Genomic DNA, 27,759 nt, shown 5'->3' on the forward strand with positions numbered 1-27,759 from the left:
CAGGGTGGAAGCCAGAAGGAGGAAAGAGGGGAGGGGAAGGAGGAGGAGGAGGAAGAGAAAGGACAGGAAGGGAAGGGAGAGGAGAGGCAGGTTAATCTATTGGCACAGGGGAGACAGCATGGCCCAACGAAGGGGACACCACATTGCAAAGCAGACAGATTAGGGCTTGAGCCATTTTTTTTTTTTTTTTTTTTTTTTTTTTTTGGCCACTTACCGCTAACTCCACGGCCATGGGTACTTTGCTCACCTGATAAGAGCCTTGATTCATCATGTGGAGAACTACCTTGCTTTCCACTAATCCCATCATAGATGACATGGCAGTTAAAGCCCCTGGCACATCACCTGGTACTTAACAGATGCCACCAAATTCATAGCCTCTTCCTCTCTCTACCCAGGGCTTTTGTCCAGATCCAATGAGATAATGTACAGAAACCACCGGCAATAGGGCTCATCCCATAGTAGTTGGACAATTATGGGTTCATTCCGCATCCCTAAGAGTTGCAGGACCCAAGGGTGGAGCCCTGGTTTAAACTGCAGGTTCTCAGCCCCGGAGAGCAGGGTTCAAACCCCACCTCTGCCTCTATCTGCCTGTGCAACCCTCAGTCACCTTCCCTGAGCCTCGGTTTCCCCTTCAATAAATGAGAGAGGGAGCGGTACCCATAAGGGGGGGCAAGTGTGGGAACGGAAGCAAGTAACACTGAACTTGCAGTGGCTCAGAGCAGGTGCTCAAGAATTAGTGGCTGTTGTTAGCTGGTGGCAGTGATATCGGTGATGATGATCCAGCACCAAGCCTGGCTCCTAGCAAGCCTTCCTCAAAGTTCTGTCCTCAGGCCTCTCTGTTCCTGTAACTGCACATCAGACAGCAGATCCCAGTTCAGGATGGAAACTAGGGTCAGAGGACATATTCCTGTCCGATGCTGTTAGCAGTGATGTCTTCTGAACCTTCAGAGGTTTTCCAGTGGAGGCTTTAATTTTGCCAGCAGGGTGGTGGGAGTTGGGGGGGCGGGGGCGGGCGCCTGTGCAGGAGGCCGTCCCTCCTTTGATCTCATAAGCAAGCATTTGGCCGGACTCGTGTCTTCTGCACCATGGCCTAGACCTTCAGCTTTCTGATCTTTGCCCCAGCGTATTGGCAAATGCGTTCTGCCCTTCAGAGCCTCCCAAACACGAGGCTGGTGTTCAAGTTTATCTGCTGCCGGCCATTGTCTTCTGGCTGAAGCAAGGGCGAGTTCAAAACTCACGAGGGAGGGAGGCAGAAGAGAGCAAACCCCCTTCCTGAGCCTCCTGGTGACGGGCCCTGCACTTGGTATTTTGTGTGCATCTCTTCTCGCAAAACTTAGGACAATTCTGCCGACCGGTATCGTTGTTCCCGCTTTATCAGAACGATATGAGACTCCGATGCCTCGGTATCCCCTGTCAAAAGCCAGTCCAGCCCGAAGCAAGCAGCGGTGCCAGGTTTCAGACTGTTGCTCAGCTGCCTCCGAAGCCTGGGTTCTTCTAGATCACCGGCCACTCCTTGGCTCGGACGGTGTCGGCTCCCGGGGCTGAGTCCTGGTGGCCCCTGGCTAACTGAGCAGACGGGGTTTGGTTTGATTTGCAGCGCGAAATTTCTTATTTTTTTATTTTTTTAACTGAGCCAGTAATTTTAAATTGGGAGATTTTATATAAAAATTCAGATTTCAAGCGTCTTTGGAGAAAAACAGAGGAAAAAGCTCTGGAAATACAGGCTTCACATTTCTGCCTGGCGACCGTCCCCCGAGCGGAGTTGAGCTGCCCCTGCCATCAGGGGCATGGCTCTCCCGTTTGCTGCAGTCCCCGCCCTGCCCTGGGTGCTCGTACTGGCCCCTGCCGGTCCTGGGCCGCTTGTGTTAGCCGATTCCCCCCCAGCCTTAGTGGTGCCGCGGGGGTCCTCGGGGCAATGAACAGGTGAATGACTTTGGGGCAATTCTGGACGTTTTGTAAAATCCATCATTATACACTGTGTCAGGCCACATCTCTAAAACTATCACATGGCTCCCACAGGAAGGACCCATCCCCTCCCCCCCCCCCCCCCCATCCCCACCTCCTGCCACCAGAAAGGGAGCTGGGCCCCTGCCCAAGACCTTGGAGGGATCCAGGCTGAATAGACCCAGCTCAGCTCGGTTTTCCCTTTCTGACTGATTACGTTCCTGGGCTGAGGAAGATAACACCCCTGCAGGAGGGGCCCCTTTGATCTGGTCCTCTGCGGCCTGGCCAGTGCCATTTCCGTGGCTGGTTTACCTGGCCTGTGTCCCCAAGAATGGCCTCCCCGATTCAAAGCACAGGGAGCACTTGTCCCCTTTCTGCCCCAGTGCTACTTCAGTGAGTCTGAGTGTTTGGGACACACACAGGGAAACCAGCAAGAGCAACCTCCTGTCTGGCAAGGCCTGTACCGGCCTCCTTGCCTCCCGGAGGAGTGCGAACAAGAAGGCAAGGAATTCTTCCGAATAATGCCGCGTAAACCAAGTACAAACTGAGTGGGCTATGTATTCATTCTACCGTCCACCAGACAATTTTTGAGCACAAGTGCCGTGCCCTCGGACATTCGCAGGCTAGCGAGGATTGCCCCCGTGCCAGCCATGGCATGACAGCGTGGCAAAGGCTACAATGGGGACAGGTGTCGAGTGTGGTGGGGATGCGGGGGTAGGAGGATGCTAAGCGGCCTGAAGGGGTCAGAAAGGCTTCTCAGAGGAGCCTGGGAGGACCCGCCAGGCATTTCCAGCCTCTGCGCAAAGGCTCTGAGGGCAAAGTGATCGAAGGGACTTCAACTTTGTCCTCAGACCTCGTGTGTTCTTTTTTTTTCTTTCTTCCTCTGCTGTCTTAACAAGTGATATATCATGGGGCAGGCATGCAAACTGCCCATTGTACAGTAAGAGAGCTTTGTTTTCTAAAAAATGTTTATTCATTTTTGAGAGAGAAACAGAGAGACAGAGTGTGAGCGAGGGAGGGGCAGAGAGAGAGGGAGACACAGGATCCGAAGCGGGCTCCAGGCTCCGAGCTGTCAGCCCAGAGCGCAATGGGAGGCTCGAACCCACAAACCGTGAGATCATGACCTGAGCTGAAGTCGGACGCTTAACCGACGGAGCCACCCAGGCACCCCATTTTTTAAGAGAGCTTTTTTTTTGTTTTGCCCATTGTACAATAATATTAAGTTCAAGAACCCAGAAGGCTGGGGAGGCACAGAGAAGGGCAACATGGTCTCTGGGGTCTCTGCCAGGGCTAAACTTCTGGCCTTGGCAGATGTGAGTAAAGATGTCATCTCCGTTGGTGGTTTTTGTTGGTGAGAAAGTTCAGTCTTCATGAGCCTGCTCTATGGAGCATGGAAAGTGGGCCTCTGGAAGGATGCTCAAGTCCAAGGCAAATGGGGGTCCATACGGATGTGATGCCAGATCCCTGGGCTAAGGGACATTGTAAATGGGCCCCACCTCATCCCCATGAACTGCTTCATGCCCCCAGGTGAGCGCCTATGCAAAGTCAGACCTCTCGTGAAGGGAACATCGGGCCCCTCAGCACTGGGGAGCCTCTTTAGAGTGCTACAGCACATCAGGGCAGGAGGGAACAGCATTGGTCCTTGAAGCACAGGAGGACTAGGTAGGTGAGGAAGAGGGGTGAGCACAGTCAACAGTCCTGGGGCAGCAAGCGATGTGACTGTGCTCCTGGAGCATGAATCGAGGCAACTGCAGATAAAGCTTAAAATGCAAGTAAAGCCTGGACCAAGAAGAAGGCTGCACTTCTGTCCCGTGGGCGGCAGGGCACCCAGAAAGATCCCGAAGCCAGCGATCATGGTGAGGATACGAGGAACGACTAAGGGAGAGCAAAGCTGCAGCTTGCAGTGTGGGGCCGGGCAGAGCTGTCTTCACAAATGTAGGCTGCCTTCTGGGAGAGAGACAGCGCTTCTGCGTGGCTTCAAAAGACAGGAGCATCAGTGGTTCAAAGTGACAGACCAATTGGACTCCACAAGTCCCCATTGGTGGAGTGGCCTGCTATGGTTAGCACGGATGCATCACACAGGGCTGCAGGGGCACCGGCCAGAAATACCATGGGGGAAAAGTCCTGCCTTGGGTGCAAAGTTGAACCAGATGGCTCCCAAGGTGTCTTCCAAACTAAGATTCTAAGATTTTGCAACTCTATAATTTTAGGACTTTCTGAAAGCTTCTGACCCCTTCCTGCCTGGCTAGACTCCCAGCCCTATTGCCTCCAGACCTGTTCTGGCTTCACACAGACTAAAAAAAAAAATGTGTGTGTGTGCGTGCGCGCGCGCATGTGTTGTGTGTGTGTGTGAGAGAGAGACAGAGACAGAGACACAGAGGGAGAGAGGAGGGGAGAGAGAGAAAGAGAGAGAGAGAGAGAGAGAGAGAGAGAGAGAGAGAGAGAGAGACTCACTGTGGAGATAAAGCAAAGGAAGTTGACCCGCTCCTTCTTTTTCAGATTTGACAACAGAACTTTTCTTCCCCGTGGACCTTAACCAGGTCGTTGTCAATGGAAGCCTTTCCCTGCCCAACCAGCAGCACTGGCTTTTCAAACACCTGTTTTCCCCTCAGCAGGCAAACCTGTGGTGCCTGTCTCGTAAGTATCCTTAGAACACATCCTTCCTCTTCTGGATCCTCTGGTCAGGCAACACGGACCTAGTTTAACGACTCTTGAGAAATAGATAGGATGAGACTCAATGGCATATCTCAGGAATCACTTCAGTGTTAGTACCAGGGGTGATACAAAAGAAAGACAGGACATAACCCATCGATTCAAGAAGCTTACAGTAGAGATAATCTCTACTCTACTCCCAGAACCTATCATCCATCCATCCATCCACCCACCCATCCACCCATCCTCTACCTAATAGGCATGTGCTATGTTTAGCATGTGCTATGTTCTAAGCCTTGCATTTGACCTTGGGGATGAGAAAACAAAAGAAGATGAATAAACTATAATCCATCCTTGTGAAAAAACTGTATAATCTCACATATACCAGTGGGAGAGTCTGACATGGGAGTGGAACAGGGGAGATCATTTACAGAGTTCGCAAAAGTTTTATAGTCCCATGGCCTCAGGTCTGAAGATCCCAACTGCCTCTGAGATGGTCCTGGGTAAAGATCCAGTGGAATTTTGCTCTCTCTTTCCCTATATTTCTGAGTTCACAGCTCACTCTTCACCTTCTTAGATTTTGCTTTCATTCAGAGTCACATGGACTCCCTGTTTGGTGCACAATCCTCTCCCCAGCTAGCAGAACTCTAGTATTTTTTCTTGGGCCTTTCAGAATGGATATTCTCAACGGTCCTGGGCCTCTGTCCTCCAAGGAAGAATCTCTTCCCGGCATTTCTTCCCAGTAGATCCTGTAGAGGTTACTTTCCCTCAGGCCTCCCAAGGACCAAAACCCACTGCTCTCTTGCCTGCAGGCTGTATCCAGGAGCCCTCTTTCTGTCAGCTGGCGGAGATAACAGACAGTACACCCTTGTACTTCACCTGCACCCTCTACCCAGAGGCCCAAGTGTGTGACGATGTCATGGAGCCCAATCCCAAAGGCTGCAGACTATTCCTGCCCCACCAGCCAAAGACCCTGTTCCGGAAGAAAGGTGGGTGCTTCATGGGATTTGCGCAAACGGCATTTCCAGTGGGCTACTGGCTGCTTGGTTTTAGAAATATCCACATTAACTTATTCTTCTTTTTGAAATTAAAGTTACTCACTCTCCTTGTAGCAATGCAACACCATTTAGAAACGCATCAGGTTGACCATAGAGAATAATCCTGTTCTGCAATCGTACTCCTTAGAGAAAGCCACCATTAATGCACCTATCAGTTCAAATTCCATTTGGCTATCTGTTACGGAAAATCCCAACAGTGGCTTTCACAAGATAGAAGTTGATTTTTCTCTGTGAGGACATTAATGCCACTTTTTTTTTTTTTTTATGGAGTGTTTTTCCCCTGCACAGTCTCCATTTCTCCTGGGATATTATCATGCTTTGTTTACTGTTCTATCTGTGCTGGAGTTCTTTCTCAGATATCTGGTGACCCTCGGTTTTACATTCAAATGTAAGAGAGGGGCCCAGAAACTGATTGGGAAGCTCAAAGTATGTGGTGAGAGCTCGCTGCCCATGTCTAAAAACCGTGGCTAAGTTACTGATGCTAAACACAAAATTTACCCATGCTCATCCAGGCATCTGACACAATCCTACAGGTTTCCCTGGGCCACCCTTTGGGGGGATCCCTCAGGTCTTTATTTATGGGTCCTTCCCATGAAGGAATCTTATAACACCTGGCCTGAGGCCATGAGCCTGACTGCTGTTGGTTTGGATGCCAAATAAGGTTGGAAGATGAGCGTCTCAATCGTCACCATGTAGGTGGATCTGAAAGAATCCCCTAGTTTCAGTGTGGGATTCCCACCGCGAACTCCACCTGGTGCATCAAAGAGATCCTCTCTTTTTTGTTCTTTTTGGAGAATAAGCCTTCTATCTTCTTCTGCAGTGGGGAGAAGGCACTTGTCTCCCGTGCAGAAGTGGGGAAGCCGTCCGGAGACCTAACTGCTTCTTCTAGAGATTTCCGGCCTATCCTGGTTTAGGCCACCTTCATCCCAGTGATGTCAATACTTAAACTTTTGGGGATTCCAGAAGGTGTATAGGGTATCTTGTTCTTCCCAAGGAAAAGTTGAGGATTCAGCTTTCTTAGCTCCTCTGTGTGCTCTCTAGCTTCCAGAATTGTTGCTGTATCCCGTCTCCTATTCTTTGCAAGTTTTTTTTTAATGTTTATTTTTGAGAGAGAAAGAGAGACAGCAACAGAGCACAAGTCGGGGTGGGGGGCAGAGAGAGAGGGAGACGCAGAATCCGATGCAGGCTCCAGGCTCCGAGGCATCAGCACAGAGCCCGACGCGGGGCTCGAACTCACGAACCGCGAGATCATGACCTGAGCGGAAGTCGGACGCTCAGCAGACTGAGCCACCCGGGCGCCCCATCCTTTTCTCTTTATTCTTGTGTGTGTGAGACTTTACAAGAATCCCCTTACTGTCATTTTAGCGAGATTTGTGATAAGAACAGAGAGTAAGCATGTGAGTTTAATATGCCATCTTTAATTGGAAGCTCTCGATCTGTTGTGTCTACCCTAATCTTCATATTTCATAGATGCAACAAATCTCTCTCTAAATAATATATAATTTCTTTCTTCCCCCGTGTAGTTATACTGCGAGATAAAGTGAAGAACTTTTATACTCGCCTGCCATTCCAAAAACTGACGGGGATTTCCATTAGAAACAAAGTGCCCATGTCTGAAAAATCCATTTCCAATGGGTAAGCTACTTCTGTCCTCTCAAATCTTTATTGTTAAGACTTTTCTGCTTCCATAAGAAGGTGACTTAATATCAACTAAAGGCACATACATAAGAAACTGTAAAGCCCAACGCAAAGAGTGGAAAGGTAATGAGGAGGTGACCGTATCTAAAACCCGTGGCTAAGTTACTGATACCAAACACAAAATTTAGCCATGCTCATCCAGGCATCTGACACAAAAGGGAGACACTGACCCGTGTCTTATCAATTAACAGATATTATCAAGTGTTGTGATAAACTTGATCAGCAAAGTCTCACTATGCTGTGTGCAAAATCTGGAGAGAAGGTAGAACTTCTAACAAGCTCATAAGCTTATCCGGAATTTTAATTTGTTCGATATATTATTTTTAAAAGTATGTTATTATATATTTAGGTAGTTAGCTGTTATTTAGCTGTTTTACTTGAAGGTGATGTCTCTCTCAGCCTAGTCTTTGGATCCCACCCATCAGAATCACCAAGAGGATGTTTTGCAAACTTCATTCCTGGGTCCTTTCCTGGCCCTACTGAATCAGCATTTCCTGGGATGGGGCTCAAGAATCTGAATTTTAAGTAAAATTCTCCTCCTGGTGATTCTTTTCTACTTTAGAATTCGAGAGTCATTGGCCTATGAACTGTTGGTTTATGAAGTGTTGCTGATTTATGAAACTGTGTCATGTTGCTGGTGGTTAAGATCTGCTTTTGAAGGGGCGCCCGGGGGGCTCCGTCGGTTAAGCGTCCAACTTCAGCTCAGGTTGTGGTCTCACGGTGTGTGAGTTCAAGCCCCTCATCGGGCTCTCTGCTATCAGCACAGAGCCCACTTTGGATCCTCTGTCCCCCTCTCTCTGCCCCTCCCTCCCACACTCTCTCAAAAATAAATGAACACTTAAAAAAATTTTTTTTAACGTTAATTTATTTTTGAGAGAGAGACAGAGCATGAGAGGGGGAGGGGCAGAGAGGGGGAGACACAGAATCTGAAGCAGGCTCCAGGCTCCAAGCTGTCAGCACAGAGCCCGATGTGGGGCTCGAAGCCACGAACCTCGAGATCATGACCTGAGCCAAAGTTGGGCGCTCAACCAACTGAGCTACCCAAGTGCTCCTAAATGAACATTAAAAAAAAAAAAAGAAAAAAAAAAAAAGATCTGCTTTTGAATATGGACTTAAAAGGACGATATGGGGTAGGCTGTCTTGAGATCTGGCAGGGCACTGCTTGCAATGCTGGGGCAGGGTCAGAGAGAGAGGGTTGGAACCAGAGATAGACGCCATACTGGTGCTGGGGACTCAGAGAAGGATGGTTTGATGGGACAGCACGTCATCCAGGCTGGAGCTCAGCACTGGGCTTCCAAGAGAGGAAAACACAGTGGTGGGTGGGCAGGTGGGCAGGACTCTGGGAGAGGGAGCCACGGGGCAGGTGGTCCACAGCCATCAGGGCAGAGTTGCAGTCAGCATTGGAAAAATCGTCCAAGACACGGAAGCTTTGTGCACCACAGTGCGAGTGGAGTTCAGGGGCTCCTAAGACAAAGAAGGAAAGTGGCAAGAATGAGGCAGTTTGCCCCCACCGAAAAGGAGCTGAGGGGCTGAGCGAGCTCTCGGGAGTCAAGGACGAGCGATCAGAACTGGGACAGGCAGTCAGGGCGAGGGGAGTTAGAGCTGAGCCCGGGAGCATTGGCTTGGAGCCACTACGTCTCTCCAGGACTGGTCCTAGAAGCTGAGGGAGGGGTCTAGCAGCCACACTGAGTTATTCGGCAAAGTAGGTCCCGAGACGGGGCCTGGATCTGCTGACCCAGCAAACCAGAGTGTGATTAGCCGACATCACATGGCACATACGAAGGGAAGCTGGGTCAGGGGAAATGTGCCGGTCTTTGCCGACAGACACCTGGTTGGATCACTCCGACCGCAAGCCCATGGGGTCTCCCATTTCTGAAGATGCCTTCTCTACCCTGTCTCCCTTTCCCCAGAGCCCAAAGCTGAACTTTCTTACATTCAGGATGCTGGGTGAGCTTGGCTTAGAGACCGGCACATAACAGGCACAGAATAAATGCTCAATGAAAGAATGAGCCAATGAATGAAAGATGCCAAGACTGTGTTCCTGAGAAAAGAGTAGAATTTTGTTTTTATTTAAAAAAAATTTTTTTAATTTAAAAATTAAATTAAAATAAATAATACTTATTATTTATTACTTTAAAATATTTTAAAATAAATTTAAAAATAAAAATTTTTTTTAATTAAAAAAAATTTTTTTTAATTTATTTTTGAGACAGAGGGAGGCAGAACACGAGCAGGGGAGGGGCAGAGAGAGAGAGAGAGAGGGAGACACACAATCCGAAGCAGGCTCCAGGATCTGGGCTGTCAGCACAGAGCCCGACACGGGGCTCGAACTCACGGAGTGTGAGATCGTGACCTGAGCTGAAGTTGGACGCTCAACCGACTGAGCCACCCAGGCGCCCTTAGAATTTTGTTTTTAGAAGGATCCTCAAAGCTAGGAATCCACTCATGCATACTGGCCACAGCACCCCCACTTCACAGAGTCATGAAGAAAGGAACTCCCGGAAGTAAGAATGACTGTAATTCAGTAGGTCCTGGGCCACTCACAAAACCCCTCTTGCCCGCTCTTTCTCTCCCCATGCCAGCTTCTTCGAATGTGAACGGCTGTGCGATGCGGACCCGTGCTGTACTGGCTTTGGCTTTCTAAACGTGTCCCAGCTAAAAGGTAAGAGCGAGAGCAACTCCGCCTGCCTGAGCACAGCACTTGGCAGCCTGGAAAACATGCTCCCACATCTGCTCTTTTTGGGGTGGATGGGGAGGTGCTGTCCTTGTTCACACATGGGAAGTGGGGGCCTGGGAGGGGCGGTGGCTAATACATGGAACAGCCGGCCGGACGTGGCTCCTGGCCCACCGCCAGGGGAACCTTGACACGGCACTTTGCCTGGCTCACATGGCCTCCTTCTAGGCTCCCAGCTTATCTCTCAAGATGCGGCTCAGGCAGCTTGGTGGGATGAACTCTGCATCCATCCATATGACCTGAATTTAAAACTGGATTCAGTGCCTTGCTAGTGATGTGATCCAGGAAAACCCACTTAATCCCAGAGCGTCTCCGCATCCCTCACGTGCAAATGGAAATACAAATCCCCCTCACGGGACTGTGTGAGGATCGAGTGACGGGATGCCAGCAGAGACCAGCCCTGGGCGCGTGGCGGGCGCCCCATCAGGAGAAGCTCCCTCCATCCCTGCGCTCTGAGACAAGCTCGTTGCAGTACCCGGGTTTTCACCGGTGGCTAAGATCGTGCCTGGAGTCCGGTGGAGCACCCCAGGCGCCTGCTGGAGGATGGGTTTGCAGGATTTCCCTCATTCCGTTAGCCGTCTTCCCTCATGATCGTCTTTCTGGTCCTGGTTCCTCCTTTGCTCCAGGAGGAGAGGTGGCGTGCCTGACTCTGAACAGCCTGGGACTTCAGACGTGCAGCGAGGAAAGTGGAGGAACCTGGCGCATTCTGGACTGTGGCTCCCCTGACACCGAGGTCCGCACCTATCCCTTTGGATGGTACCAGAAACCTGGTGAGTCACCCGCCCCTTCTGGCTACATGGCCGTCTTCGGTTGGCTGCCTGCCAACCATGTATTAGGATGATGTCCTTGGGCTGGGAAGTAGACCAGCCGGGATTCGTTGGGTCCAAGTGACAGAAACTGATCCTGTAGAACTTCAGCAGGGAGGGAATTTATCTGTTGCTGATAGACTCAAAGCAAAGATGACTCACCTGGTCTCAGCGACCGGGATGTATTTAGCAGGAATGAGTGGACAGTGTCTCCATCATCAGACTTTGGTTGTTGTAGTCAAGCTTTAAATTCAAGGGAGAGAGTTTGGCCCAGCTTGGGCTCTGTGCCCTCCCACTGCCAGAGGGAGGGTGGGGCAGCCCGAGCGATGTCCTCTCAAGACGGTCTGCACAGTGGGAGAGAGGAGGGTCTTCAAAGTATGGTTGAGGTGCTGTTGCTGGGCAGGGGAAACCAATAGACGTGCACTCTGCCAAGTTCCCTTGTGTTTTTTTTGGAACTTGTCAATTAGGGCAATGGAACACACGGCAGTCTTGGGGAGGGAGAGGGGGGCACTGGTGTGTATTTGACGACGTACATGGAGTTAGGATTTCAGGGTCAAGGCAGCATTGTCCCAACGTGGGCGCTTCATACATACGTGCTGATTGTATCCCAGCCCGTTTGGGGAGCTCAGTTTGAAATCGGCGAATGAACGAATGGATGGTCTGCGTGGGATGATGGAGAAGCTCTGTACTCAGATGAAGAGATACGAGTGTCTTCCCAGCTCTGCTACCTACTGTATGTTTGTCTTTTGGAAAGTCTTCCCTTGCGTCTGTTTCTCTGTTGGGAGAACAGTGATTGAGACTCACTCTGGTCCCGTCAGCTCCTACCTTCCAGGTGTTTCTAGGTGCGGGTACAGTTGGGGGAACAGTGGGGAGCTGCCCAGAGACTGGGCACGTTCACCCTGTGTCCCGGAAGCAAATCCAGAAGGATGTGCCGGGTACAAAAAGATTGAAAACCCCCTCTGAGTAGGTGTCCAATGGAGAGGCTGAGATGAGGTTCATTATCTCCAATCATGGCTTCCTCCCTCGTTTCAGAGTCAATATAGGACTGATGCTGGCCCTGCCGGGGCACTTGTCCTGGAAATGGGACTCATGGAATGTGCATTTTGGAGGAATCTTAGAGATCTATAACTTGGATCTCTACACCCTTCACCCAACGCGACGCGTTGCCCCAAAGGAGGAAAGGAGGGGAAAACTGATATTACGTGTCTGCTGGGTGCCTGCACGTGCCGGGGCTTCTACGGGGGCATGGAATTTAATACCCATGAACGGGCATTCTTTCCTCCATTTCGAGACGAGGAGAGGGTGGCATAGGAAGTTGGAACTACTAAACCCCAAACCACACAACTAGAGTCAGGCTGCAAGGCCAGAGCTGGTGACCCTAGATGTCACTCTTCTCCGTTTCCACGTTGCTGGCAGGTCTTTCCCCTCCCGTGAGTGATTGGATGTGACAATGTCCAGACCCTTTGACCGGTTTTCCCCTAACTCAATTAACTAATAAGCAATTTATTAACACGTTGAAAAAACAATAATAAAACTAACTAATAAGCTAAGGGACCAAACCCGTCAGTGGTGTGGCCTCTCGCTCCAGAGCTGTATCCAACTTGAAGGGGCTGGGATGGGGCTCCGCGGTAGAATCTGGCCCCGGCCCTTGTCCCTGAGCCTACTAACCCCCGAGGCATTCCTTGGCTTTAGGGCAGATTTATGTGGAGTTAATGACTAGCAGGCTGAATGGAATCTTCCCCACTGATGTCTACCTTGAGCATCTTGTGACTGATCCTTGATCTGAATTCACTGGGGGTCAGGGTCATGCTTTTAATTTTATTTTAACATCCTGATTTATTTTAGGAAAAACATCAAGGTTGTATGATGACATAGCCTCGCTGGGTTTCTATATAGTGAAGAATGTACCATATAGGCTTTAACTCACAGGGACAGGGGAGAAGTGAATGCTTGCTTAGCACTACGGCCCCCCCGGGAGACCCCAGGGCCAGCCCTGCGTATTTCGGGGGCTTCGAAATGGAACCCTTAGTCTTCAGAGCTTCCCCGCCCGTCTCTCCTCCCATCCCCCCTCCCATCTCCTCACCCCGCAGAAGACTGAAACATGTCTTTCTTGAGAATCTTCATCTGGCTCAGGGAAGACTTGGGTAAAAAGAAGCTTAAGATATAAGTCATTTGTTCAGAAATATCGTGGGAATCGGACCAGGGCGTTACAACATCATGGCAGGAGGTGGCAGAGAGAAGAACCCAAGGTGCTCATTGTCCCAGTTCATTCCGTCTGTTCTGTTTCTTTTCATCAGATGGCACAGACCCCTAGCTTTTTCCAATATATATTTTGTGGGGTCAGGCTGGGGACTCAGAGTTCTGTCCAGAAACTGCAGGCCGGGGAATTAAAAATGCACAGTGGTGCTCTCTTTCAAAGGACACTGACTGGACATTGACCATGCCCAGGGCCTCTGGTGTTACTAATCAGCTCGTATTCATCGGACTCTTTCTGTGTGCCTGGCTGGATAAAGCATTTACAAGCCTTATCTCATCTAATCTTCACAAATGCTGTTAGATAAGGAAAGGGAGGTTCAGAGAGGTTAAGTCACTTGCCCAAGGCCACACAGGAATCACATCTTATTCAGACCCAACCACATAACATAAGGATTCAGTCAGTCAGAAAGACCTAGGTCTGAACTCTGACTCTGTCATATGCCCACCTGAACCATGAAGGGTGGAAAGGACCCTAAATCTCCTCTCCATCAGTTTTGGCACACGCAGCGTAAGTTTTTATGGAGGAATTCTTGGAAAGAATTTCCATAGTAGGCTTTGGCCCTTGCTTCAGATCCATGGCTTGGCCTTTTAGTCTGTTGACATCTATATTGAGTGTTGACCACAGGCCCCAGATTAGACTCCAGGCTGAGAGCCAGAGACGAGAGGCATAACCCAGGACCCGTTTCTGAAGAACCGCCCCTGAGGCAGGGGAAGGGAAGTGATACTCACCGAACTCCTGATACACGTTAAACACCGAGGAAACATGGGAGGTAGAAGGTCCTGCCTGCAGAGGGTTTAGCTGGGCTGAGGGGCCGGATGCAAGAGAAATGGAACATTTCTTAAGCACTTACTGTATGTCAGAAACCACCTTAAAGTGCTTTTTTCCCCTGTATTAATTTGCTAACCCCTGTGAAATGGGCTGTATTCCTATCCTCCTGCGAGGAGATAATTACTCTGTCTGCAAGCAGAGATGTAGCTGAGGTTCCCGTGGGGGCTGCACGACGGTGGGGTCAGGGGGCTTCTGGAGCACGAAAGGGGAAGAGAATTCTGTTCTACAAGGGATTATGCAAAAGTGTCTCCAGGGGTAAAGGAGAGTGGGCTGACGGGAGCAGTGACCACTGTGTGGGGACAGGCAGCAGGCTACGGAGGTGGGGTGGGCCAGGGTCCTGCCCTCACAGCCCTCAGAGTTTCAGAGACCCACACACACAGGCAATGGGGCAGTCACAGCATAACGATGGTGCCAGGCTATTCACAGAACAAAGGCCAGGAGAGAGGCACAAACCTGTCTGGGAGCACCAACAGGGAGCCCCAGAGAGCCCACGGCAATGCACTATAGGACTCTGCGGTCCACAGTGAGCAGAAAGTTCCATGTGTCAGTGCAGAACAGAGGCTCAGGCTGAGAGAGTGTGAATGCAGAAGAGGCTGTTCTCGGGCCTGCCCCAGCAGGAGGGCCCAGGGAGCACGCCCGCTTCACATCCAGGGTGGGAGTGGCCAGTGCTGCTCTGTGGTCGAGCAGTGCCCCAGAGCCCCGGCTTTTCTGGAAAGGGCGGGCCCCCGGGGCCCTCGTACCTTCCCTTTGCTCTTTAAAGAGAACGAAGGCTGCCCGTTCTCTCCGCAGCTGTGCATGGCTGGCAAGTGGGGCAGGGTCTCTGGTTTCTTGATAAAGTCAAATGTGGCTTCTAAAAAAAACAGTCGAAGCCACACAGTTCCTGCTAAGCAAATGCACTTGGACCTTGCAGCAATTCTAGGTAAGGGAACATAACCTGGGTAGGAAATGAAAAGCCCATGCGATTAGGCCTGTCTGCAATCCACGTCGAAACTACCACATGGAGGTAGGGTTACTGAATGGCCCACTCTCTGTCCTCATTTGCGTCCTGCCCACAGCTCCTGCCAAGCGCTCAGTGCCAGGTTGGCTCCAGGCACCAGGCTGGCATTTCGCAACAACCTCTTCTTTAGTCCCCAAACACCCCTGACGAGATAGGGCCTATTGTGAACCCCATTCTGTGCTGTGCTGGCCAATATTTCACAGCTGGCGAGGGTGAGTGGAAGCCCTGATTTGTGGCGATTGCCACTTGCCGTGGTGGAAATGTCCCCACCATGGCCACCAGCTTGCTCTCTGTCTGTCTTACCCCAAAAGCAAAACCCTATTAAGAAATACTGCTGAGGGGGTGAGAAAGGGTAAGTAATGCAACAGCAGTAGAGCCACGTGATCTGTTGTCTGCTGAGATGAGCTGCTGGGTGGTGCTCCCTGGTGGTGCTCGCTGAGATGAGCCACTGGGTGGTGCTCCCTGATGGTGCTCGCTGAGACGAGCCGCTGGGTGGTGCTCCCTGGTGGTGCTCGGTGAGACGAGCCGCTGGGTGGTGCTCCCTGGTGGTGCTCGGTGAGACGAGCCGCTGGGTGGTGCTCCCTGGTGGTGCTCGCTGAGACGAGCCGCTGGGTGGTGCTCCCTGGTGGTGCTCGCTGAGACGAGCCGCTGGTTGGTGCTCCCTGGTGGTGCTCGCTGAGATGAGCCGCTGGGTGGTGCTCCCTGGTGGTACTCGCTGAGATGAGCCGCTGGTTGGTGCTCCCTGGTGGTGCTCGCTGAGATGAGCTTCATGGTGATGCTCCCTGGTGGTGCTCGCTGAGATGAGCTGCTGGGTGATGCTCCCTGGTGGTGCTCGCTGAGATGAGCTGCTGGGTGATGCTCCCTGGTCGTGCTCGCTGAGATGAGCTTCATGGTGATGCTCCCTGGTGGTGCTCACTGAGATGAGCTTCATGGTGATGCTCCCTGGTGGTGCTCGCTGAGATGAGCTTCATGGTGATGCTCCCTGGTGGTGCTCGCTGAGATGAGCTGCTGGGTGGTGCTCCCTGGTGGTGCTCGGTGAGATGAGCCACTGGGTGATGCTCCCTGGTGGTGCTCGCTGAGATGAGCCGCTGGGTGGTGCTCCCTGGTGGTGCTCGCTGAGATGAGCCGCTGGGTGATGCTCCCTGGGAATGTGCTGCGGCTTGCCTACTGGTTCTCATGGTGTCAGAAATTTCTATAGTTCCTGGTGATTAGTTAGTACCCTGAAATCAACGTCTACTATATGTATACCATATGCATTCTTTACAACACAACATGATACAATACAGTACAATTCAATACAATGTTATAGCATAAATGTTTCCTTTGCAAGCTGAGCTCACTTTGCATTTCAAGATACATTTCCGGAAGCAGAATCACTGGGTTCAAGGGTGAGAACAATTGAACGCCCTTGATATGGATGGTCTAGTTGTTCTCCAAAGTCTGCGTTAACTCTCAGGATCTTTGCTCTGAGGACCGCTCTCTTCCGGGAAAGACAGATATTTAAACAGGCCAGCCACACTGGCCCACTGGGTGCAGCGGAGCACGGCCGTGGTTAGTAATTCTGAGCATTGCTTGAGGAGCTCCCAGAATGTTAGATGACCGACGACACCGTAGCTCAGTGGTCCTTAAAGTGTGTCCTCGGACCAGCAGCTTCGGTGTCACCTGGGAATTTGTTAGAGAGGCCAGATTTCAGGGAGCCCCCCAGACCTGCTGAATCAGACGCTATGGGGGTGGGGCTGGCTCGGGGTTGTTACCAAGCCTGGGAACCAGGGCCTTAGAATGACTCGGGGGAACAGGTGTTTCCAGGCAGGTGGAACCATACCAAAAAAAAAAAAAAAAAAAAAAAAAAAAAAAGACACAATACAACTGGAGGTTCTAGAACCAAGAGAGGCTGGGTTATGGCTCACCTGACCAAAGTGAAGAAGGCAGGGGAAGGGCAACACCTTAGGGACCAGACTAGATTGTGACTCTAATGCATGCTTTTTATGGAGGGAGAATAGGACAGCAGTGTGTCACCGTAGAAGGGCAATGTTAAGAGCGGATAATGGCCAGCATTTATTGAGTGCCTGCCTACTGTATACCCAAAGCTTTACGCGTACCAACTCATCTAAAGCTCACGAGCCTGAGAGAGGTATTGTTGTAAGCCCTTTTTACAGACAAGGACGTTGAGGACAGGGAGGCGAGATAACTTCTGGAGGGCACAGAGAGGGAAGAGGCCAAGCCAGTCTTGCCCTGGGCAGTTGACCCCTGAGCCCTGCCCTTGACTGCTGACCATGCCCCCCGCAGCTGAGCATGCAAGGAGATCCTGGTTTGGGCCGCTGGGAGAACGTAATGATGAAACTTTCGATCTGTTCAGTAAGGGGAGGGGAAGAAGATAATTAGCACTTATGGACCATCTGCCGGATGTGCGAGTTTCTCCGTCATTTTTACAACATCCTCATTTTGTCAATGCCGAAGTTGGGTCTGGAAAAAGTCAGATGACTGGTCCTTCCACGCTGCTTCTAAGTGGCACATGGAGATTCGGGCCCAGGTCTGTCTGCATAAAGTCTGTGCTCTGTCCCCCCCCCCCGCCATCCTGCCTGCCAGGAGCACCTATCATTTACTGGGCTCTTACCCTGTGCCTGGCACTACGTGATCTCCTGTCATCCTCACGCGATTCCCAAGGTGGGTCGTATTGTCCCATCGCTCACGTGTGGAAACATGGGGTTAAGTGCCTCGCCCAAGTGAACGGAGTCGGAAAGTGACGGCTGTAAGCACATGTGTTGCCCTCTGCCTGTCCCCAGAACATGGCCGGACTCAACCTGCTCAGCCCCCGGCCTCATTGCTGGCTTCGGTCAGCGACCTGTGTGCAGATGAGGGGTGTGTCCCTTGTAGGCAGAAGCTACAGAGAAGAGCGACGTTTTCTGCATTCGCTCTCCCTGCCTCGGTGTTGTTGAACCGGGGGGGTGTGGGGGAGCCTTCCTCCCACCGGGCCTCGGGGGGACGACACAGAGCCAAGCCCCATCCCGCCTACGGAGGACGCATGGTGCGAGACAGAGGCCACCCTGGGTGGTGGCGGCTTTAAGCCGCTGAGATGTGATTGTCACCTCGGCCCAACCTAGCCCATCCTGACCAGTTCAGGGTGTCTCGGGGGCGGAACGCAGCCCGTCTGCCTTCCAGGTCCGATTTTGTCATTACTGCCGTGAGCCCCTGTTGACGCCTTTGAGGGTGGAGGGGACCTAACCGGCTGCCTCTCTTCTTCTTTTCAGTTGCTCAGAACGATGCTCCCAGTTTTTGCCCCTTGGCGGTTCTGCCTTTCCTCCCCGAGAAAGGTAAGTTGTCTTTTCAGCTTCTCTCAGGAGAGATCCACCTTGCTTTTCCTTCTTCTCCTCTCTCTCTTAGTTTCGCCCCGTCCTTGAGAGCTCGCCTGGGCCTCTCACGCTCATTGATTTGAGCTCCTGGCAACCGTACACACGCATAGATGGGGCCCTGCTGGCCCCACGCCCATTTCACGGATGAGGAAACCGACTCCCAGTGAATAAACGCCTTGGCCAATAGTGCAATCAATTGGAGGCAGAGGAGGGCTGGGTCCCGTGCCTGCAAGTTTCATCCCGAGGGCTGTTCTCACCCTGTCCAGGAGTGGCGAGACCTGCACAGTCCCAGGCCAATGTCAAGTACTGTGGCCCTGTGGCCAAACAGGGAAAGAACCAGCTAAGTGCTGGGAAGTAGAGGCTCACAGCCCTCAGTGCACTGGGTGGCACGGTGACATCTGAGGCGGGGCCCTGAGCCCGGGAGCATGGCTCAGACTGAGGCTGCCGCCCCCTCCTGCATGTTCTCCCCCCCCCCCCCCGCCCCCCGCCCCCGACATGCCCCATCTGGTCACGAGGCAGCAGGAAGTGCAGGCAGGTGGGCGCAGTGGTTTCTGGAGGCGGGTGAGCTGGGAGTGGTGCCGGAGAGCGAGGGCCTGGATGCAAGGCCCTGTTCTGCCTTCTCTGAGTCAGGAAATGACTCGAAGGGCCCAAGCGACGTTAATTCCTGCCCTGTGACATGATGTCTGAGGAGCTCCAGACATCTGTCATTACAGTGCTGGCTGAAGAGACAGAATATAGAGCTTGTGTAGGAAGGAGTCATTTAGCCAAGGCCGCGGCGAAAAGTATACATGTCCTCAGCTCATATTGTTTCTTCCACCTAGTTCAAAGAGCTAACTTCGGAGATCATACACACACACACACACACACACACACACACACACACACACTTTCTGCGCAGTCTATACAGAATTCTGTGTCTAAACCCTTGGAGACTTTATGTCTAGGACTTTGACACAGGACTAGAAAGTGTCAGCTTTCTAAAGTGCTGTGACACAGGAGTTGCCATTGTCATGTCACGAATGGCGGAGGGGGTGCTTCGACCAAGCAGGGGACACGTATCCCAACCAGACTTTGGTCAAAGTTGATATTGAGGTTGATCAAGATAATGTGAAGACAACTGAAATGATCACATCGTCTCCAGAGATCCAGGGTTTAGAAAAACCCGACCGGTTCCTTGTCCCACGTCTACCGCCTGCCATTTCTGCTTCCAGAGGCTACCGCGGTTAACTCTTGCAGCTGTGTTTTTCTCGCCCTGGCCTCTCCCTTTCTACCTTGCACACGAGTCCTGCTACTCCTCGATTTGTCAATCTTGGAAGTGACCGTGGGGTCCCTTCCTGTCTTGATAGGTGAGGAGTCGAGGTTCTCTTGTAGCACCCTTTTCAGTTTTCCTTCTTTGTCTCCAACATCTAGTCGTGTCAAGACTTGGGGTCAAAACAAGAGTATTTTTGTTCTGTCCATGGGCATGTGGCTCACTGGGGAGCCCCAGGGAGCAAGAGGGATCTCCCGTTGCTGTCACCAATCACAGGGTGTGGGCAGCGGACCCTCCTGTCTTTGTCCCGTGTTCCACCCCTGCCTTCCATGGTATCCCCCCCCCCCCACCGCCTTCTTGGGCTTCTTGGGGTGCCCGTGAAACACACAGGTCGGGTCCATACCTGCTCTGCAGGGACCTGGAGGGTTAGCTCCTCTGTGCTGACGTGTCCATCAACACACCTCCCTCTTCTTTGCCCCACTGAAAAATTTGTCAAAGTGTCTTATCTGCTGTTTGCCTGTTCTTGTTTTCTCTTGTCATCTTTGTGGGTCTAGACTTTTTAAATTCCTTGTCTTCATTTTTGTGGGAGGGAGAGAAGAGACGTGAGCCTCATTTAATTAAATGCGACCGTATAATCTTTTCCGAAACGTTTCAACGTGTTTTGTCCGTTTTGTCCTCCGAACTGCACCAAGCATTTGATCTTCGCACAGACCTCAAGAGACAGGTCCTCTTTTACTATCAGTTAGTTGTGGAATGTTCGAACCATGCGGAAATAGAGGAGAAAAAAAAATCACAAGAGTTACTTAGAAGTCATGTGGGTTCAAACATTGATTTATTTGCTTCTAATCTCCTTAGGCTTTCCTGTGGTCTGAAGTACTTGTAATCTCTCTACAATGTTACTCTTTCATTGTTACCTAACAGAGCGTCAGGTATATATTTCCAAATTGTTACTTATCTCTCTGAATAATGCATTCACCATGCATCTTTTCATCCGTTCATTCATTCATTCATTCATTCATCCCTCTGTCCACATTCCTACTTTTGTGATGCTCCCCATCCGGTGAGGAAGACGCAGGCGAAAACGAGCCAGTGTTGTCAGCTTCCGCATTTCACACTGCACTTCACTAACTTGTTGCTCTATTTTTGGGCATTTGACTGTTTATGACTCCTCGTCATTATGAAAATACCATAATGAGCACCTGGGTCCATAAAGCTCTTGCGAATGTCCAGGTTACTTCCCGGGCGACACGTTCTCCAAAGCAGAATTACTGGGTTCGACCACTTTATATTTTAGGACTCTAGCTTTGTGTTGCCACATTAGTCCCCAGCGTCGTTTCTAGTGATATCCTCGCTAGCAGTGAGTTCGTTTTTCCATCTTGGAAATCTTGAATCCAAGATTGGAATCTTTCTCGTTACAAAAGTGTTACTTGTTCAGCGCATAGATAAAGAATGCTCCAGGATCTGAATGTCAAATGCATACTCTTAGATACGAACAAATCAAAGTGTGAACACCTTCAGGGGCTTTTGCGGTGCTTCTGCTCTGTTTTTTTTCTTTTTCCCCCTGATAATTTGTATTCCTGGGACTTGAATTACCAACACAAGGGAGCAAGGGATTTAGAGTTTCGCATCCCCCTTCACACATGCAGCCTGTGGATCTGAGTTGGAGTTTCCAAGGCAGAGTGACATGTTACAGGCTTCTGAAACGAGTGCGATTTTGACAAGTGCGATTTGAAAGCAGGAGGGACGTCGGAGTGTGCGTTCCATCTGGGCTCAGAGTTCCCAAATTGGCGTGGAGAGTCTGGGTATGTTCCTCTGACGGCAGTCAAGCGAGGGCACGATGCCGCCTCCGGGGTATTGATATGTGAGCGTGATTCTGACACGGATTGTGCGTGCGTGAGTGCGTGTGCGTGCACACACATGCGTGTATACCCCATGTGTATGCAAAATGCTCATCTTTACGCACTTCCTATCCGGAGAGGAAAGGGAATATTTATTAAACACCAAACATTTTACAAATCCTTTAGTGCTCATCAGAAAGTTAGATGGTGGCGAGGTCTGTTTCTCAAATAAGGGAGCTGAGGATCCGAGAGGTTAAATGAACCCCTGGGATTTGAGCCCCCGTGCATCTGGCCCCCCTCCAAGTTAGTCAAGAACATCTGGTTTGAGTTTCTGGAAAGGGTGGCAGAGGTGGACTTCCAGCCCTAGACTTGTCCGGACATCTACCGCTTGGCCTTGTGTCTTGTGATGAGTTGGTGTGCATTAAGCCACTCATTCAAAGCCTCTTTGAAGAAGGATTCTGATGCACTGATGGGTCAGTGGGGGTGGGGGGAAGGGGAAGGTGACTTCCGAGCTCTCACAAGTCGGGGAGGCTTCTAACACGCTAGGGGGTTTGAAGATGGCAGGAGTTTGTCCAATGGCCAAGTTTCAGTACGCCTTTCCCTCAGAGAGAGTGGTTTGTGTGTGCAAAGGCCCAGGGGCATGAAACAGCCTGGGGCGTTCAGACGTTGGAGACATTTCCATATGGTGGGCCTAGGCTCATCGGTGAGATGCGGCAGAAGGGCCGTAGGGAAAGGCTTTCGCTTGAGCACAGGGCTGGCAGGAGACTCTGTACTGGGTTTGGCACTAGACCTTGGTACGATGACCTGGGGTGGGGGCAGGTGAACGTGGCAGGGAGCTCTAGGGCGGACGAGTTGGAGAAACGTGTTATGGCCAAACAGCTCGTCCTTCCCTTCAATTTAGTTCCCCTCCGTGCGTATGTCTCTGCCAGCCACTTTTTGGGTCATGGCTTCTGAATTTTCACTTACATTCTAGAAAAGGGGCTGTGCTGGGGGCCAGAGGTCTCGACTGCAAGGACAAGGGCCGGCCTTCTAGTTGGTAGAAAGGCCCAGGAAGTCAGAATTGAAGGAGCTGAGCCACTTACCACAGTGGGGGCCTCGGGAAGCCTCCCCCAGATTCACCGCAGACAGACAGGGAAAGTACCAGAGTGCATCACGGCCACGTTGCGACATAGAGAAGGAGCGTACGCTCGTCAGACGTCAAGGGGGGAAAAGGAAGCGTCCTGGGTAGAGGGAGGTGTGCAAAGAGAAGCCCAAAGGTGTGCATCAGTGTGGCACATGATGAAATAGAAAGAGAAGTAGTTTAGGACTGCAAGGCCAGCGAGGGGCAGGGAGAGGCCAGATGGGGGACGGGGGCCAGAAACTAGGTGCCTTGGCTGCCACACTTCCCCGAAGGCCTTTACACAGTTGCACACTGAGCTTTCCGACTGTTCAAAAGCCCTCCTTTGGGGCTGTAACGGGAATGCATTGGTGGACAGACAAGCTCAATTTTGAGAAAACGTGCACAGGCGTGTTATCTGTATATAGAATACCATTTTACTCTCTGGGGGAAATTTTGTACATTTTTAAAAACCAGTGAAACAGGAAAGCTGTCATTTCTTTATACAAGAAGATGTCCGTTGCTTCTTAAAAGACCAAGCAATCCAGAGAGGATGTTCAGGGTCAGCAGGAATCACCTTCTCAGAGGCAGGAGCCTACTGTATGTGCCTCAATCTCCCCCTCTCCCGCCTGCCCAAACACCGGATCTTCCGCGGGCTTATTCCCACGACAACTGATATGTCGCTTTTCATCTACCATTTCAGAAGCACTTGCTCAGAGGTGCCACTGAAGCAAATTGAGTATTTGGATTGCCCACCAGGGGAAAACACGGATTATGAATCTTTGAAAATCCGTATCTGTCTTCTCAGTTCATTTTACCCCGAGACACTTCAAAATGCCCCTTAGAAAATGCTCCCGGCTCTCGAGCGGGAGCCCCCCTTGGAGCGGCAGGTATGACACAGTTTGCTCCCTGCGGGGAGAAAGGTGCCTCCTTGCTGTTGGCCCCAACCCAGCCCTCCAGCTCCTCTCCTCACCGCCTCCCTCCCCGAGCTCGGGGACAGCTACAAGCCTGAATTCCAGGTGATGGAAGTGTCTGCACGGACAGTCTTTCAGGCCACACAACTACAGTCCATCAACTTCGCCTCGCTGTGCCAGTGGGGTGCTGGAATTCGGTTGATCTTTTCTGCGAATGTTTTCTATTAAGCTGGAGAGTGGTGTGATCCTAAAAAATGTGAGCGCTGGCAGGGAGCCTGCACATCTTCTAAGTGAGGGAAGCATCGGGACATGGCCCAGCCACGGGCTTTGAAGTCAGTCCATGCAGCTCCCAGTCCTCTTCTAGGTCTTTCTCAGCCTGGCGATGCCTCCGTTTGCCTCTCTGAAAGGGGGGGATGATGGTAGAAAACAAGAGAGATGAATCTAGTGGGCTTGTGCTGAAGAAAAAGTACAAGGCTCCGCACGGAACCTGATAAAGGGTGAGTGTTTAAGAAATGTCGGCGATAATTCACAAGTCCAAACCCATCTTTCTGGGGAAGGGGAAACGGGCAGAGAGAGAAGATGGCTCTAGTAAGTCACAGCCAGTTAAGGGCAGAGCTACAGAACTATATACTTTAAAAATTCCTATTCGTTGGCTGTCGCATCAATCACTGTGCTAAATGCTTTCCGTATTTTAACCCTCGCGACTGCCCTGTGCGCACGACTATGTGCATCCTACAGACCTGGAAGCTAAGGCTCAGAGAGGTCCAAGTTCAAACAGCTAGCAAATAGGAGAGATTCAGACCCAGTCCGAATTCGAACCCAGTCTCCCCGCTCTGCTGAGTGTGGCTGGCTGGGTTCCCCAGGAGCCAGACACTGAGGTGCAAAGGCACCCACGGGGGGGAAAGGGGGAAAAGGGAAGGTGCAGGGCTGGCCGAGGAGACAGTGAGCTGCAGAGCGGTCTCAGTGGCAAGGGCTTTCAGGGATGCTGGGATGACCTTCACATGTTCTCCACCTTTATTTCGGCGACACGGGGATGTGGGCATGACCTTCTGGAGGGCCACTCTCCCTGTGGGGCCGGCAGCAGGGCCAGCCTGCCGGGAGCACGCACCGCAGCCGGGCAGACCTGCTCGTTCCTGACGTCACAGCATGCTCCACAGGGCTGTAGGGCTTTAACGGGCTCCGCAGGGGCCCCTGCAGACCGTGCAGGTGCACTGTCACTAGACTGTTGACACGGCAACCCACACCAGGGCTAATTCTTAATTTTTCGGGTCCTCGGGCTAGAAGGCCCCAGGGAGCAGGCACCGACTCCAAAAGCCTGTGGAAAATATGCATCTCCGTCCCAAAGCCGCACAGGGTTTCCGTGCGTGTGCACCCGCCGTGGGAGCTCCCAGTGCAGAGTCTGCAGCCACCCCCTGAGAACTGCTGTCCGGGGATGGGTCTCGTGCCCCAGGGACAAGCTCCCTCCCCAAGCGGGGCGTGCAGCCTGGAGGCTCCTCTCCCACGGGGCCACGCTGGCTGGGCAGCTGCAGTTAGCAGGGCCGAGCGGGCTCCGGGCACAGCTTCCTACTAGCAGCAGCCCTCCACCCCGCCCCCCCCCGCCCCCCGGCCCCGATCTCCCTTCCGAGACCCCTGGGGGCTGAGGAGCAGAAGGACACAGCTGGCAAACCGGAGCCACAGCAGCAGCGGGTGGAAGGAAACGGGAGATGTGAGGAAAGCGGCCCCCAGGTGATCAGTTTCACGTCTCCCCGCGGATGCGGGAGGGAGCATTGCGCCAGCTGCTGGGGTGCAGGATCGGGGCCACGGTTGTGCTTTCTCGTGCCTTGGCCGCCACTCCCCCATCTATCTGCTCATTCATTCTGCAAGTGGTTAGTGGGCATTTCCCCTGGGCCAGGCGCTAGGTGCAGGGGCTACGGCAGTGAGCAGAGCCCACAGACAGCCCTGCACCATGGGACTTCCTCCTAGCACGTTTCCGTGGGGCCCCTTCTCTGAGTTGACATCACCCCTAACTCCGCATCGAAGCAGCCCCCTTGGGCACTCTCCACTCCGTCAGCCTGCTCTCTTGTCTGCTGTGAAATTTTCTCACCTGCTTACGTCTTGAATGTTCGTCTGCCCTTCCCCCAGAAGGGAAACTGCATGGGACAGGGGCTCAGTGTCTCATTCATTGCTGTAGCCTCAGCCCCTAGAAGGTTCCCTGGTACCTAGTTAGTGCTTGCAAGGTATTTACTGAATGAATGAGGGCACTGCTGTTTGCTTGCCAGATTTCGTGCTCCCAGAAACTGAGTTCACAACTTGTGGCTTGATCCGTCATACTTAGCACGGTGCCTGATATATAGTGGACGCTGACTGTTATTTTCTTTATCATTTGTTAGGTTTAAAATTCTTTTTAATGTTTATTTATTTTTGAGAGAGACAGAGGGCGAGCAGGGGAGAGTCAGAGAAAGGGGGAGACACAGAATCTGAGGCAGGCTCCGGGCTCTGAGCTGTCAGCACAGAGCCTGACACAGGACTCGAACCCACAAACCATGAGCTCATGACCCGAGCCGAAGTCGGACGCTTAACCGACTGAGCCACCCAGGCGCCCCTAGAATTTGTTGGGTTTAATATGTATTTATTCAGTTTGCTCTAGGTTAGTATTTAAAGCTAACAGAGGTTCAGTGTTTGTTGGAAAGGTGTATAAATGAACGATCTTGACCAATTTAAAGAAACTTTCTGAGTCTCAGGTGCCTCACCTTCAAAATGGAGATGATGATGCCTAATTCAATGAGGTTGTTATTAAGCTTGAAAGAGATGTGCTGTGTAAAATCCCTCGGCCGGTGCCTGGTGAAGGTGGCAGTGTTGGAACAGCTAAATTAGGTCAAGTGCTGCCCGTTCTAAGGGATCTCTTTCACATGTAATATTTATAAAAGCTGCCCCTGCAATATAGTACAGTGTACAACCTGTGCAGCCGTACATGGCGAGCCCAGGAGGCACTGGATTAATGTTTGCTGATTGATTGTGTCCTGAACCCTTGTTAGACCTTAGGGGCTGGAGAAGACTTAGGATTTTCGTCAGAAACTTCCTCCCCGGATGGTTAGTACCAGTTGTGTACCTGGTCCGTCGGGGAATTGTTCAATCAAATTTAAGGGAGACAGAACCAAGAAGAAAATATGCCAGCTTAAGACCTACCTTTTGGTTTTGGTTGTTTTGGCTTTAGCTTTAAAGATTTCTTTCAAGTGTCTTGCTTAGCTATAGAAGGTATATTTTCAGCCTGGAATCAATCAGATACACCCGATAAAAAATGAGCACAGTCAAAACTGTGAGGTGGAGGAAGCTTTTGGTTCCTCCTGATTTTTTCCCCCCTTCCTATTCCCGGCCTCCAACCCACTCTGGGAAACTCATGACTATCTGCTTCTCAGCACCCCACCTCCCCGCTGCAACTCCCATCCCAAGGCAGGCCTCTCTTGACGACAGAAGTGGTTCCTCTTTCCTCTTTCCCTCCCACTCTCAAACCAGCCCTGACCAGCTAGCTGTCACGGAGGAGATGCACCTTGCTTATTTATTGTTTTATTTCCTAGTGCTCTGCTAGAGAACTCTCGTCAGACCCAGTGGAGTTGGGGCGCCCGGGGGGGGGGGGGGCTCAGTCGGTTAAGCGACCGACGCTTGATTTCGGCTCAGGTCATGATCTCGCGGTCCGTGGGATCGAGCCCCACGTCGGGCTCAGCGCTGGCAGTGTGGAGCCTGCGTGGGGTTCTCTCTGTGCCCCTTCCTCGCTCAAAATAAATGAGTAAAACATTTAAATGGAGTTGAGGAGTTGACAAAATAATTCACGCTGCAAATACTTGATATTACTTTAATATATCTTCTACAAGAGTTTTCACGTTTCAACAAGTGGATAAACCAGAAAATGGTTGTTTCTCAGACGATTTGACCAGTATTTAGGAGAAGTGTTTTAGACAGGTTGCCTTTCCTAGAGCCCCTCAAGTCACTCTGCAGAGCGGGCTGTGAACCCAACCGTCCCTGAATTGCAGTCCATCCACAGGGGTAGATTTCCTTTAGTTTCATGGATTATAATAATATTAACCGTTGGTTCAAGATAGTAATGCCATGTTCTAAGCGGCTAGTGCTATATTAAGTTGTGTTTTGTTTTAACGATTCTGTGGTCCTTCTTTCCTCATTTTCTTCATCCCTACTGCTGAGTCTCCGCGGAATTCTGACCTCTGACCCCCTTGGAGGAGTGGGATTTGATTTATGAAGGAGGCAGTCACCTTCCCTCCTACATGGGCAAAGTCCAGGAGACGAGAGGGCCCAGCTCAGAAGGGACTGAGGGAAGCCTTCAGTATGGATCGGGGCGTCTGGCAT

General features: G+C 51.4%; 1 protein-coding gene across 1 annotated transcript in view; it reads left to right on the top strand.

Moving 5' to 3' along the window:
* TG (thyroglobulin) overlaps window positions 1-27,759 on the top strand; it is a 253,848-nt gene that overhangs the window by 86,515 nt on the left and 139,574 nt on the right. Inside the window, exons 30-35 of the mRNA XM_058699138.1 lie at window positions 4,444-4,581; window positions 5,409-5,585; window positions 7,178-7,289; window positions 9,935-10,014; window positions 10,713-10,856; window positions 18,223-18,285. Coding sequence (XP_058555121.1) covers window positions 4,444-4,581; window positions 5,409-5,585; window positions 7,178-7,289; window positions 9,935-10,014; window positions 10,713-10,856; window positions 18,223-18,285 — 714 coding nt within the window. The remainder of the gene's footprint in view (window positions 1-4,443; window positions 4,582-5,408; window positions 5,586-7,177; window positions 7,290-9,934; window positions 10,015-10,712; window positions 10,857-18,222; window positions 18,286-27,759) is intronic.

Source organism: Neofelis nebulosa, chromosome 14 (assembly GCF_028018385.1).
Source record: "Neofelis nebulosa isolate mNeoNeb1 chromosome 14, mNeoNeb1.pri, whole genome shotgun sequence".
In the NCBI taxonomy this organism is placed as follows: Eukaryota; Metazoa; Chordata; class Mammalia; order Carnivora; family Felidae; genus Neofelis; species Neofelis nebulosa.